Raw genomic sequence first — 15,547 nt, 5'->3', positions numbered from 1 at the left:
ATAACATCCTGCTCACCAGACTCGAAGACCTCGGCATTGAAGGCTCTGCACTCAGCTGGCTCCGTTCCTACCTTTCCAACAGATCCCACTTCATCTCTCTCCAACACCACACCTCTGCTACAGCCGCAGTCACTCAAGGCGTTCCCCAAGGCTCCGTACTCGGCCCCCTCCTCTTCATCATCTACATCCTCCCCCTTGGTCAGATACTCCGCCACTTCAATCTGGACTTCCACTGTTATGCTGATGACACCCAGATTTACCTCAGCACCAAATCCTCCCATATCAACTCCTGTTTGTCAGCTATAAAAACCTGGATGCAACATAATTTCCTCAAACTCAACAGCGATAAGACAGAATTCCTCCTCATAGGCTCCAAAGCCACACTCAGCAAAATCAATAACCCCACTCTCACCATCGACGGCACCACTGTCTCCCCATCTCCCCAGGCCCGCAACCTTGGCGTGATCTTTGATTCCACCCTCTCCCTTGAGCCTCACATCCGCCATGTCATTAAAACCTCCTTCTTTCATCTCCGCAACATCGCCAAACTCAGACCCTCTCTCACACCGCCTGCTGCTGAAAGACTCATCCATGCCTTCATCTCCTCCCGACTGGACTATTGCAACTCACTTCTCCTTGGCATCAGCTCCACCTACATCAACCGACTCCAACTGGTCCAGAACGCAGCCGCCCGACTCATCACCCACACCAAATCCTGGCATCACATCACTCCAGTCCTCAAAAAACTTCACTGGCTTCCCATCTCCCACCGGATCACCTACAAAATCCTGGTCCTCACCTACAAAGCCCTCCACCATCTGGCCCCCCCATATCTCACTGACCTCCTCTCCCCCTACCAACCCTCACGGTCCCTCAGATCCACATCAGCCGGTCTCCTCTCCATCCACAAGTCCAACCTCCGCAGTTTTGGGGACAGAGCCTTCTCCAGGGCAGCTCCCAGGCTCTGGAACTCCCTCCCCCAACTGATCCGCAATTCCGTGTCCCTCACCATCTTCCAGTCCCGCCTCAAGACCCATCTCTTCACCTCTGCCTATCCTTAGCCCCACGTCCCCGTCCCTTTTCATCTGTGCATTAATTGCCTCATACTGTATTTTGTATTGAATTCTGTCTTTACTTTGTGTACTAGTCATGTCTCTACTATTTTTTTCATTCCCCTTACATGTTTTTCCTCTACATGCTCAATTTTTGTAAGGTGTCCTTGAGACTCTTGAAAGGCGCCCATAAATAAAATTTATTATTATTATTATTATCAATAATCCTCTCGCCTAGGGCCACGCATTACCTCCTGCTTTGTCCTGCCACTCCCCCCTTCATCTCTTCCCCCACCCTCCCCCCCCCCCCCCCCCCCCCCCCCCCAACCTTGCAATCAGTCTGAAGGGTCCCGACCCGATACATCACCTAACCATGTTCTCCAGGGATGCTGCCTGACCTGCTGAATTACTCCATTTCTATTTTAGTTTAGTTTATTATTGTCACATGTTCCGAGGCGGAACGCGAGGTGCTGTTCCTCCAGTTTGCGTGTGGCCTCACAATGGTAATGGAGAAGGCTCAGGACAGAAAAGTCAGTGTGGGAATGGGAAGTGGAGTTAAAATGGTTGGCAACCGGGAGATTTAGTAAGTTGCCATAATTATGCAGACGACACACAGATTTACATAACCATATCACCAGGGGACTATGGTCCAATACGAATACTGAGTGAGTGCATCGAACAGATCAACGACTGGATGCGCCAAAACTTCTTCAATTAAAAACAAAAACTGAGGGCGTTGTTTTTGGAGCCAATGAGGAACGATTCAAAGTCAGTGCTCAGCTTCAATCGGTAATGTCAAACCACAGACAAAGCCAGGACTCTTGGTGTAGTCATGGACTCAGACCTGAACTTCAACAGCCACTTGAAGACAATTACAAAGTCAGCCTATTTTCACCTTAAGAAAATATTTTAAAGGACCAATGTTAAAGGACTTATGGTTCAGCAGGATTTGGAAAAACTTGTCCATGTGTTTATCTTCAGTAGACTTGACTACTCAATGCTGTCTTCACAGGTTCCCCAATAAAATTGATTAGAGAGCTGCAGGTGATTCAGAACTCTGCTGCTCGAGTCCTCTCTAAGACCAAGACAGTGGATCACATCGCTCCAGTTTTGAGGTCTTACACTGCTTTCCAGTCTGTCAAAGAATTGATTTCAAAATATTACTGTAAAAGCCCTGTCCCACGGTACGAGATCATTCCAAGAGCTCTACTGAGTTTAAATTTTGTGTCTATCTTTAGTTTTGACTATTGCTCAGTAGATGAGGAGTTGCATTCGAGTAAAGGTTAGGGTCAGACGGTGTAGGAAGAAAGGATACACGATCTGGCGTGAGAACAGTGGCAATCGGAAGCTGCTCCACTTCCGAGAAGCGTTTGCTGTTTATTGGAAGGAGAATCTTAAGGCATTTAATTGTTGGGCTGGCCTGATTCAAATCTGCCCTGCTTGCATTGAGGCTTGCTGTAAAATAGCTCTCTGAGAATTGTTTGCTATTTTCGTCATCAAATTAAAGTGTCACAATAGTGTTGAGAGGATTTCCGAGGATGTTGCCTGGACTTGATAGCCTGAACTATAGAGAGAGAGAGAGGTTGAGCAGACTCGGACTCGATTCCTCGCAGTGCAGGAGGACGAGGTGCTGATCTTATAGCAGTGTGTAAAAGTCTCTTGCCTGGAGTAGGGGAATAAATAACCTGAGAACAGGTTTAAAGTGAGGGAGGTGGGAGAGAAGATTTAATAGGAACCTGAGGGGTAACTTTTTCACACAACGGGTGGTGAGTGTATGGAACGAGCTGCTGGAGGGGGTAGTTGACTCGGGTACTACCACAATGTTTGAGAAACGATTTGACAGTTACATGGAAAGGACAGGTTTAGAGGGATATGGGCCAAGCGCAGGCAGGTGGGACTAGTGTAGATGGGACATGTTGGCCGGTGTGGGCAAGTTGGGCCAGGGCCTGTTTCCACGCTGTATGGCTTTATGCCTCTAAGTAGAACAAATTAGTGCTCTTGTATCAACATTCCTGAATCAATAGGCTGGAAATTCATTAATAAGCTGCGATTTCAGAATCTCAACAGGAAGGGCCTGGTTTATAGAAAAAAATATTTGTTATGATTTCCATGAGAAATTTATATTTAACTGCCTTCAAAAACAACTGCCCAGCTTACTTTGAAACTTCATCATGGGAAGAGAGGCCAACTTTTCTTTTCCAATTTATGTATCAGGCTATGTTTACTCAGATGTGAAAGGGCTGCTGCTCATTATTTTATCTTTGATACTCGGTAAGATCCAACATAAGTTTCCTTTGTTACATATTCTCATAAGACATGGGAGCAGAATTCGGCCATTCGGCCCATCGAGTCTGCTCCGCCGTTCTATCTCGGCTGATCTATCTTTCCCTCTCAGCCCCATTCTCCTGCCTTCTCCCCGTAACCTCTGACACCCTTACTGATCAACAACCTATCAATCTCTGCTTTAAAAATACCCAAAAGCTTGTCCTCCACTGCTGTCTGTAGCAATGAATTCCACAGATTCACCATCCTCTTACTGAAGAAATTCCCCCTCATCTCCATTCCAAATGCATGTCCATTTATTCTGAGGCCTAGCCTCTCCCACTGCTGGAAACATCCTCTACATGTCCACTCTATCCAGGCCTTTCATTATTCGGTAAGTTTCAATGAGAACCCTCCCTCTCATCATCCTTCCTACACTTAATTCAAACATTATGGCATTCTCATAACTATGAAAGTTAAATCTTCACCTAGGAAAAACAAAGATCTGCAGATGCTGTTTAATACATAAAGGACATAGAAGTTTAGTGTTACTCAGCGAATCAGGTAGCATCCCTTGAGAACATGGATAGGTGATGTTTTGGGTCGAGACCCTTTTGTCCCCAAAACCCTCCCCCCTCTCCCCCTCCCCACCTTCCCTCCCACCAATTTCTATCCTCCACTCACCCCTCCACCCCACCTCCTGACCTATGACCTACCATGCAGGTCCTGCCTCTCCACCTTTCCAGCTTCCTTCTCCAACCTCCCACTAAAATCAGTCGAAAGAAGCGTCACCTATCCATGTTCTCCACAGAAGCTGCCTGACCCGCTGAGTTACTCCAGCACTCTGTGAAACGTCACCTATCCATGTTCTCCACAGGTGCTGCCTGACCCGCTGAGTTACTCCAGCACTCTGTGAAACGTCACCTATCCATGTTCTCCACAGATGCTGCCTGACCCACTGAGTTACTCCAGCACTTGGTTTTAGGTAATTTAAATCTATACCTACACTGGAATAAGAACAAGTAAGATACATCAGAACAAATTGTGTCAGGGATGAGCATTGACAAGTGGTACTGCCAGACAAGGCTGTCTTGTAAGAAAGGTTTAGTTTAAAGATACCGTTGGGAAACCTGCCCTTTGACCCCGCCGAGTTTCGCGATTCCCCAGTTCCTATTAGTTCCATATTATCCCACTTTCTTATCCAGCCCTTACAAATTACGGGCATTTTGTTTTTAAAACAGAGGTCAATTAATCTACAACTCCGCATGTCTTTGGGGTGTGGGAGAAAACGAGGGGGGGGGGGAAGCACCCACAGGGAAAATATGCGAACTCCACACAGACAACACCCTCGGTCGTGATCGAACTTGAAGCTCTGGCACTGTGAGGCAATTGCTCTACCAGCCAGGCACGGAAATCGCTATCAAAACATGGGGGGGGACACACACAAAATTTCTTGGTGGCCGCGTGCGCGCACGCACACACACGCGAGGCTTCGGCCCTGTGGACGGTAACATCAGCAGCTGACCTGGTTGGTGACCGACTCCGAACTCCAGCAACAGCAGCTTCGTCCGCCCCGAATCGTGGGGCTTGAATCGTCCCGTTCACGGGGCCTTTCATCGGCCGGCGGGGGCTTCAACATCGGGAGCCTCGATCGCCTCGATGCAGCAGTTTGATTTTAAGCAACGCCGGGCGATGAAAGGCCCCGCGAACGGGTTGATTCAGCCCTTATAAAGCGTCTGATAAAGACCGGATTACAAAACGTGGGGGGGGGGGGGGGCGGTTGTGGTATGTCGCTATTGTGTCTGGATCTTAGTTCTTAAACGTGGAAAAATGCTCTCAGAGATAGGTCATTTTTCAAAGAACTTTCAAGCAGATGTGACTATAGTTCACGTTTTTATTTTTAACCACAAAGCCCTGAACAGTGATAATTAACATTTAAACTTTTTTATGGTGTTTACTTATTGACAAAATATTCAAGTAACAGCATTTATATCTGGTTACGCTGATGTGCGATTAAACAGGTTTGAAAAATAATTCTGTTCTATTCAATGACGTCAGGGACTACAGTGATCATCAAGTCTTCGTTTCCACGCCGTACAACAAGAGATAAAGTGTCGTTGTTTTTAATTGCTTCACTGACTCCTTCAGAGGATGTGATTGTATTTCCATTGATGCTGATGATAATATCACGGTCCTTTAAGCCAGCACTGAAATGAGAGCGTGAGAATTTTGCCAAGGTTAGTCATGCATTGAGCGCGAGCCAAAATGGCCACAAGTCTCTAAGAGTACCCAAATGCATTGGTGATAACCAGAGACGACGAGAGACACCAGGAAGAATTATTGCTGATGATTAAATGCGTGTGCGACCAGACTCAGGAGCAGTCGGCGAGATCAAACGCAGGCTCGGCGGTCGTTTCACTGAACACCTCCGCTCAGTCCGCCTAAACCTACCTGATCCCCCGGTTGCTAAACACTTTAACTCCCCCTCCCATTCCCACACTATCCTTTCTGTCCTGGGCCTCCTCCATTGTCAGAGTGAGGCAAATTGGAGGAACAACACCTCATATTTTGCTTGGGCAGCTTACACCCCAGCGGTATGAATTTTGATTTCTCTAACTTCAAGTAACCCTTTCTTTCCCTCCCCATCCCCTCCCCTTCCTAGTTCTCCAACCAGTCTGACTGTCCCCCTGATTAAATTTTATTTATGGGTGCCTCGTTGTCAACTTCTTCTAGCTAACAATGATCTATTCTACACTTACCTTGAGCCTCATCCCCTTTGATGTCTCATTTTCACACCGTATACTTCCTTATCTCTGTGCCTCCCTCTCCCGACTCTCAGTCTGAAGATGGGGTCTCGACCTGAAACGTCGCCCATTCCTTCTCTCCAGGGATGCTGCCTGTCCCGCTGAGTTACTCCAGCATTTTGTGTCTATCTTCAGGAATGTTTTTTCCCCCTCTGTTACCAGGCTTTTGGGGTCAAGGAAAGAGCGTTCTCGTTGCGGCCCTCTTTCCACCACTACGCACAGGAAGCACAAGACTCCATTGTAAGCAGATGCTGTTCAGCTCTGGCTGAACAATTTCTAATCTTGTGATGAGGACTCGATAAGGCAAAGATCAGGTTTCTGAAATGACCTTCCATAAATAGGATACTGTCCAATTCACCTCTACCCCCTTGCGACCTCTTCCCAATTTTACTTTGTCTCTTGATCTGCTGCACTACAATGCAGAGAACTACATTTTGCACTCTGTACCTTCCCCTTTGCTCTACCAAGTGTACTTGAGTTTGGCTTGATTATATTTATGTAGAGTGTTATGTGTTATGTGAGGATGGGGTCCCACAGTCCCGTCTATATCAACGGGTCGATGGTGGAAAGGGTCAAGAACTTCAAATTCCTGGGCGTGCATATTTCCGAAGATCTCTCCTGGTCCCAGAACACTGATGCAATCATAAAAAAAGCACATCAGCGCCTCTACTTCCTGAGAAGATTACGGAGATTCGGTATGTCGAGGAGGACTCTCTCGAACTTCTACAGGTGCACAGTAGAGAACATGCTGGCTTGCATCGTGGCTTGGTACAGCAACCTGAGCTTCCAGGAGCAGAAAAGGCTGCAAAAAGTCGTAACCACTGCCCAGTCCATCACCGGCTCTGACCTCCCTACCATCGAGGGGATCTATCGCAGTCGCTGCCTCAAAAAGGCTGGCAGCATCATCAAGGACCCACGCCATCCTGGCCACACACTCATCTCTCCGCTGCCTTCAGGTAGAAGGTACAGGAGCCTGAAATCTGCAACATCCAGATTCAGGAACAGCTTCTTCCCCACAGCTATCAGACTATTAAACACAACTTCAAACGAACTCTGAACTATAACCTATTGCACTTTATCTGTTTATTTATGTGAGTATATATATATTCTATGGTATATGAACACACTGATCTGATCTGTATTTCTGACTACAATATCCTGTTGTGCTGCAGCAAGCAAGAATTTAATTGCCCTATCTGGGACACATGAGAATAAACTCTCTTGACTTGACTTGATTTGATTAGATAGCATCATTGCACACATGATAATAATCAACCCACTTAAATATTTCCTCTTTAATACATTTACTGTTCCTTTTTTATAGTCAAGCGATGGTGGAATAATGAGGCATATAAAAATATATAGCTTGGGGAGAAATCATTATTTCCTAATGGTTTAGTGAGTGAACACATTCATCGGGGATGCAAAGGAGCTTTGTAGATATGAAAAGTAGCAAATGGTGGATTCTGTGCTGATTTTTCTGGGAAATCAAATTGTCGACTCAAACAAAGGCAGAGTGCAATTCAAATCAGTGTCTCCCAATATACATTTGTTTGTTTTTTTTGCATAACAGAGGAGACCACATCTTGAACATGAATTTAGATGATTGGTCTCTTGGTGAGTGTTGGAGTATTGCATACAGTTTTGGTCTCCTAATCTGAGGAAAGACATTCTTGCCATAGAGGAGTACAGAGAAGGTTCACCAGACTGATTCCTGGGATTTCAGGACTTTCATATGAAGAAAGACTGGATAGACTCGGCTTGTACTCGCTAGAGTTTAGAAGCTTGAGGGGGGATCTTATAGAAACTTACAAAATTCTTAAGGGGTTGGACAGGCTAGATGCAGGAAGATTGTTCCCAATGTTGGGGAAGTCCAGAACAAGGGGTCACAGTTTAAGGGTAAGGGGAAATCTTTTAGGACCGAGATGAGAAACACATTTTTCACACAGAGAATGATGAATCTCTGGAATTGTCTGCCACAGAAGGTAGTTGAGGCCAGTTCATTGGCTATATTTAAGAGGGAGTTAGATGTGGCCCTTGTGGCTAAAGGTATCAGGGGGTATGGAGAGAAGGCAGGTACAGGATACTGAGTTGGATGATCATATCGAATGGTGGTGCAGGCTCGAAGGGCCGAATGACCTACTCCTGCACCTATTTTCTATGTTTCTATGAAATATTTCATTTGAAAGGACTGTTTGACTTCCAAGAGGAATGAGGGGGAAGGAATGACTTGAAAGGGCAGGTGCTGCATCACATTGCTACATGGAAAAGTAGCTTAACGGCGTCATGGTGGCGCAGCGGTAGAGTCGCTGCCTTATAGCGCTTGCAGCACCAGAGACAAGGGTTCGATCCCGACTGCGGGTGCTGTCTGTATGGAGTTTGTACGTTCTCCCTGTGATCGCGTTGGTTTTCTCCGAGATCTTCGGTTTCCTCCCACACTCCAAAGACATGCAGGTTAGTAGGTTAATTGGCCTGGTGTATGTGTAAAATTGTCCCCAATGTGTGTGGGATAGTGTTGATGTGCGGGGATCGCTGGTCGGTGCGGACTCGGTGGGCCGAAGGGCCTGTTTCCGCGCTGTATCTCTAAACTACACTATCTTGAGAAGGGAGGTAGAGATGGGAGTACGCATCAGGAAGGAAGGGCTAGATGGATCTGGAGGTGGGATCCCAATGAAAATGGTGGACGTTATGGTGGATGACATGTTGAACGGTGAAGCTGGAGGAAAAGAAGGGGGGAATGAAGATAGCTTCTTGTCCTCCTGGCTAGGGGGAGAGTAGGCATGCCGGAAATGGAGGAGACATGTTCGAGAGCTGAGTCGACCATGGTGAGGTGAAGCATGCTGTCAGAAGACATGTTAAAGGTGTTGGTGTGAGAGGTCATGTTAATAAGTAATTGGAGTAGGCCCTTTGGCTCATCGACCAATCTTTCCTCCTAACCCCTTTCTCCTGCCTTCTCATCATAACCCTTGACACCCTTCCCAATCAAGTATCTGCCAACCTCCACCTCTGGTCCTGGACTCTCCCACCACTGGAAGCATCCTCTCCACATCCACTCTATCTAGGCCTTTCACGAGTCGGTAAGTTTCAGTTTTGCCCACCTCATCCTCTAAACTCCAGCGGGTACAGGCCCAGTGCCGTCAAACACTCTTCATATGACAACACGCTCATTCCTGGGGTAATTCTCGTAACCTTCCTCTGATCCAGCACATCCTTCCTCAGGGAAAGTTCCCTTCTTCAGCACAGATGCTGGAGAAACGGGATGGAGTCCTTACTGGAGGAAGGATGAATGGAGATGAAGACCTCGAGAGCATTGGGAGTCTGGGCTTACCATCATGCTGGCCGTCAACCTAACTCCAAGGATGATGGTTCAGAAGGGGCTATGTGGAAGGAGAGTGGAATTAGCAGCAAAGGTAATGACATGAGTTCTCACTTAATCCAACTGTGATGAAGGATCATTGACCTAATGCATTGAGGTATTTTACTCTGCGGATGCTGCCTGACCTCCCGAGTATTTCCAGCACCTGCGGTTCCTTGATTTATATTTATCTAGCCTTTTTAGACTTTAGAGATACATCGCGGAAACAGGCCCTTCGACCCTCCGAATCCGTGCCGACCAGCAATCCCCGTACACTAGCACTATCCTACACACACGGGGGACAATTTTCAATGTTACCATAGCCAATTAACCTACAAACCTGCACGTCTTTGGAGTTTGGAGGGAAACCGGAGCACCTGGAGAATGCCCACGCAATCCCAGGGGAAACATACAAACTCTGTACAGACAGCACCCGTAGTCAGGATCGAACCAGGGTCTCTGGCGCTGATGTGAGGCAGCAACTCTACCGCTGAGCCGCCGCGCCACCCAAAACCGTGCTAACGATACCCACCGGTCCATTCGGCCACCGATTGAATTGCAATCCCTTACCTTGCCGCTGGTGTTGCTGGAATGACTTCAAATATGTAAACACCGGTAGAAATATCGGGGAAGTCTTTGTCGCGCATTTTCAGGTCACGCAAGAGACTATAATGGAATGGGTATCAATTAATAATCTGAAAACTGCACGCATCGAAACCTTACCAGTCAAATCCAGGAGTTTTTAGATATAATAACCAATCAGGATATAATATTTGAAGAAGAGCTCAACCCGAACACAATCACTCCGAAGAAGGGTCCCAACTCGAGACATCACCTATCCAGAGATGTTGCCTGACCCGCTGAGTTACTCCAGCACTTTGTGTCCTTTGCTTCTACATTTTGACTGCTCCACTACACCATTTCCTCAAAGTACGCCTACTTTGAAGAAGCTCTCCTTCTCGCTCCCACAGTAGTTCTGTGAGACCCTCTCTCACTGCTTCCCCTCTGTGATTCCTGCTGCCTCTTAGCTCAACCACAAAGTTACCTGCCACATGTTGCCCTGTCTCTCCCCTCGTCTAACTTTCTTCTCCCCCCCATACTTCCCATACAATGAGTCTGAAGAAGGGTCTCGATCAGAAAGGTCACCTCCCCACGTTCTCCGGGGATGCTGCCTGACCTGCTGAGTCACCCAGCACTTTGTGTCATTTTGTATAATATCCAAGTTTTTTGATGCAAGGAAACAGGATGAAAAGATTATCGATGGAGCTAATAATCCACTTAGTCATAGAGTCAAACAGGGCAGAAGCAGGCCCTTCAGCCCAACTTGCCTATGCCAACCAACATGCTCATCTACACTAGGCCCACCTGCCTGTGTTTGACCCTCATCCCTCTAAACCTGTCCTATCCATCTACCTGTCTAAATGTTTCTTAACAGTTCTGATAGTATCTGCCTTAAACATTGTGGTCGGATCTGCCTTAAACATTGTGGTTGAACCTAGTCATAGAATCATACAGTGTGGAAACAGGCCCTTCGGACCAAATTGCCCACAGTGGCCAACAATCCCAGGTACATGAGACACACCTGCCCGCTTTTGGTCCATATCCCTCCAAACATGTCCGATCCATGTCCTCTGATCCGCCATTCCCCCACTCTGGGCAAGAGATTCTGTGCATCTTCCCGATCTATTCCTTATACACCTCAATAAGATCACCCTTCATCCTCCTGCGCTCCAAGCAATAGTCCCAGCCTATTCCACCTCTCCCTATAGCTCAGACCCACTAGTCCTGGCAACATCCTGGTCATTCAATCCTCAACCTTCTACCGCTGCACCACAGAGAGCATATTAACGTACGGCATCTCTGTGTGGTATCTCAGCTGCACGGAGGCGGAGAGGAGAGCTCTTCAGCGCGTCGTCCACAGAGCGCAGAGGATTATTGGGACACAGCTACTAGCCTTGGAGGGCATCTACCACACACGGTGCCTCAGGAAGGCCGTCAGCATCCATAAAGACTCCTCACACCCTTGTAACGAACTACTTCCCTCCGGCAGACATTACAAGGCCTTCTACGCCCGAACCTCCAGTCTTTATTCCCAGAGCTATAGCGGCTCTGAACCGGCCCTGCTGAGTGCCCCCCATCCCCCATGGACTGTCTCCCTCGGATGGTCACGTCGCACAGACACATCTGCACCTTAGTCTGTTTGAACAGTTTTGACTGTTTTACTGTTCTTTTTACAATCCATGTTCTCGGGGTATCTAAATCTAAATGTTATTAGTTATTTATGTTATGACATCGGATGGAAGCTGCAAACCAAATCTCGTTGCGCTTATGTGCAATGACAATAAAATATATTATCATTATTATTATTATTATTATTCGCCTCTGTACCCTCTCCAAATTGACAATATCTTTCCTCTAACACTGTCCAGAATTGAACACAATGCTCCAAATGCAGCCTCACCAACGTCTTATACGACTGCTACATGACCTCCCAACTTCTATACTCAATACTCTGATTGATGAAGGGCACAGTGCCAAAAGCTTTTTTGACCACCCTATCTACCTTCGACCCTCTTCAAGTAATCACACACCCGCACTCCTAGATCCCTCTGCACTACAACAATACCCAGAATCCTACTTGCCTTAAACATTGTGGTAGCACCCAAAGATCCTATAGCGGAGCCTGCTATAAGATCTTTGGTAGCACCTACCTTAAATATTGTGGTAGCACCTACCTTAAATATTGTGGTAGTGCCTACCTTAAATATTGTGGTAGCACCTACCTTAAATATTGTGGTAGCGCCTATCTTAAACATTGTGGTAGCACCCAAAGATACTAGAGGGGTCTTATTCCTAAAATGGTGGAAGTGACGTTCCGATGCGTACTACACGTCAGTCCATTGGATTTCGTAGGAGTGGTCTATCCTGCTCCTCAAGTATCTTTGGTAGTGCCTACCTTAAACATTGTGGTAGTGCCTACCAAAACTTCCTAGGTAACTGGCAGTGATTTAGCCTTCTCCCAGTTCATGTTCCCTAAGTAGTAGCGGATAAGATCTGCTTGACCCGTCTTGTTGACTGAAATTATCTGTGTTAGATTAGGTACAAAATCCAGCAGCTCATTGATAGTGTGTAGGAAGGAACTGCAGATGCTGGTTTAAATTGACCATAGACACAAATTGCTGCAGTGACTCAATGGAACAGGAAGAAACGGAAAAGGGTGAAGTTTTTGGTCGAGACCCTTGTTCAGTCTGAAGAAGTCACCCGTTCCTTCTCTCCAGAGATGCTGCCTGTCCCGCTGAGTTACTCCAGCATTTTGTGTCTATCTTCGGTGTAAACCAGCATCTGCAGCCCTCTTGGTGTTGCGGGAGGAAGATAGAAGGCCTGGGGAAAACCCGTACAGGTATAGTGAGAATGTGCAAACTTCTCTCAGATAGCACTGGGTATGATTGAACTGGACTGTGAGGCAATGGTTCTACCTGTTGTACCTTAAATAAAGTCAATGCCAACAGATTCCGGACAGTTACCTTGGAGTAAGTGCCACCATCCTTATCCCCATATATCTCTTTCGTGATGTGGTTCCTGTTGGTTAAAAAAAAAACTAGAATTAATGAAACCTTTGCACATGAAGGCTTGTGTCTGCATTTGGTGTTGGATAATAGTGGTGGACGTTATACCATCCTGTTTCCATTCTCAGACCAACATGCCCCATCTACACTAGTCCCACCTGCCTGTGTTTGGCCCATATCCCTCTAAACCTGTCCTATCCATGTACCTGTCTAAATGTTTGCTACCGTTCTGATAGTACCTGCCTTAAATGTTGTGATAGTACCTGCCTTCTGCATTCTGTCACCAACTTCAGTCGGACAAAGAATGGGTCGACTGGGCTTATAGTCACTGGAATTTAGATGGACGAGAGGATATCTTACAGAAACATATACAATTCTTAAAGGATTGGACAGGCTGGATGCAGGAAAACTGTTCCCCATGTTGGGGGAGTCCAGAACCAGGGGTCACAGTTTAAGAATACGGGGTCAGCCATTTAGGACTGAGATGAGGACAAACCTTTTTCACCCAAAGAGTTGTTGATCTGTGGAATTCTCTGCCACAGAAGGCAGTGGAGGCCAATTCACTGGATGTGCTCAAGAGTTAGATGTAGCTCTGAGGGCTAACGGAATCAAGGGATGTGGAGAGAAAGCCGGAACTGGGTACTGATTTTGGATGATCAGCCATGGTCATATTGAATGGCAGTGCTGCCACGAATGGTCTACTCTTGCACCTATTTTCTATGTTTCTATGACTCCAGGAAGTTTTTGACTCTGCAGCTGGGATATTGCAACCATGATGGTACTAACGCAAGCTCCACACAAACACAAAATTCAGCCGGGATCCCTGTTCATTGGCACCATTAGTTCCAAGTCTGCCCCTCTCCCTAAACTGCAGCATCCACCCTTCTCATAGCTGTCTGATAAGTTTCTTCCTATAACCATCAGACTATTGAATGATCCTTCCCATAGGATAGGGTGTAGTCCCGATCTTCCAACCTACCATGTTGTGGACTCTGCACTTTTTCTCTGTAACTGTCATGCTATAATAGTTTAGTTACAATATTAATATATCATTCCACAGATATTGTGGGCCAAAGGGCCTGTTCCTGGACTTAGTTTGGTTTAGTTTCAGTTTAGTTTCGAGATACAGTGCGAAAACAGGCCCACCGACCGGCGATCCCACACACTAACACTATCCTACACACACAGGGGACAATTTACAATTATACCAAACCCATTAATCTACAAACCTGTACGTCTTTGGCTTATGGGAGGAAACCGAACATCTCGGAGAAAACCTACATATATCATGAGGAGAATGTACAAACTCCATACAGACAAGCACCCGTAGTCAGGATTGAACCGGGATATCTTTCACTGTGAGGCAGTAGTGCTGCGCTGCCGTGCTGCCCATTATATTCTGCATTCTGGTATCTTGCTCCTTTCACTGCCTGTTGCACGGGTGTGTGGCTAGATTATAGACAATAGGTGCAGGAGTAGGCCATTCGGCCCTTCGAGCCAGTTCAATGTGATCATGGCTGATCATCCCCAATCAGTACCCGGTTCCTTTCTTCTCCCCATATCCCCTGACCGCTATCTTTAAGAGCCCTATCTAGCTCTCTCTTGAAAGTATCCAGAGAACCTGCCTCCACCGCCCTCTGAGGCAAAGAATTCCACAGACTCACAACTCTCTGTGAGAAAAAGTGTTTCCTCGTCTCCGTCTAAATGGCTTACCCCTTATTCTTAAACTGTGGCCCCTGGTTCTGGACTCCCCCAACATCGGGAACATGTTTCCTGTCTCCAGCGTGTCTAAACCCTTAACAATCTTATATGTTTCAATAAGGTTGTACTTGTATATAGAGTAATAAAGAACTGCAGATGCTGGTTAAAATTGAAAGTAGACACAAAATGCTGGAGTAACTCAGCGGGTGAGTTTTGTGTATACCGTATATATAGAGTAACTTGATTTGACTGCATAGCATGCAAACAAAAATGTTTGCTGTACCTCAGTGCAGGTGACAATAATAAACCAATACTTGGCTCTTCCCACCCTCGGTGCTAGTACGATCAGTAATCCTGTACAAGCAAGGAGTTATACCAAGGGTTCCCAACCTAGGGTAAATTTACCCCCAGGGGATAAATATCGCCTACCCAGGGGGTAAATTTGTTGATTCTGGATTTGTACATATATTTTCTCATTGACTGATTGTGTTTGGTTATGGTATACCGGTATCTGTTCATCATTAGTTGTTCATAAATAAGTGAAATAACATTGTTACGTGCTGTTAAAGTTGCCAGGGGTAAACGGGATGAAAAAGGTTGGGAACCCCTGAGTTAAACCCTGGACCACTCGACAGCATGGATTAATGGTTCACAAGTGTCCTGGCATAGGCAGGGTACATGTTTTAGTTTAGTGATACAGCGTGGAAACAGACCTGTAGACCCGCCAAGTCCCTGCCGACCTTCAGTTTCCATGCACTAGTCTGTGTCCCATACACTAGATCTATCATGCACACTCAGGACAATTTA

At 46.5% G+C, this 15,547-nt stretch overlaps 1 protein-coding gene across 1 annotated transcript in view; it reads right to left on the bottom strand.

Moving 5' to 3' along the window:
* Window positions 1-5,190: 5,190 nt before the first annotated feature.
* Window positions 5,191-15,547, bottom strand: part of LOC116967271 (serine protease HTRA1-like) — a 35,876-nt gene continuing 25,519 nt past the window's right edge. The window contains exons 7-9 of the mRNA XM_033013756.1: window positions 12,998-13,052; window positions 10,044-10,139; window positions 5,191-5,521 (exon numbers count right to left, since the gene is read on the bottom strand). Of these exons, the coding sequence (XP_032869647.1) occupies window positions 5,356-5,521; window positions 10,044-10,139; window positions 12,998-13,052 (317 nt within the window). The 3' untranslated portion in view covers window positions 5,191-5,355. The remainder of the gene's footprint in view (window positions 5,522-10,043; window positions 10,140-12,997; window positions 13,053-15,547) is intronic.

This window comes from Amblyraja radiata, chromosome 39 (genome assembly GCF_010909765.2).
Source record: "Amblyraja radiata isolate CabotCenter1 chromosome 39, sAmbRad1.1.pri, whole genome shotgun sequence".
NCBI classification, from domain to species: domain Eukaryota; kingdom Metazoa; phylum Chordata; class Chondrichthyes; order Rajiformes; family Rajidae; genus Amblyraja; species Amblyraja radiata.
This window is presented reverse-complemented; position numbering and strand designations above follow the sequence as displayed.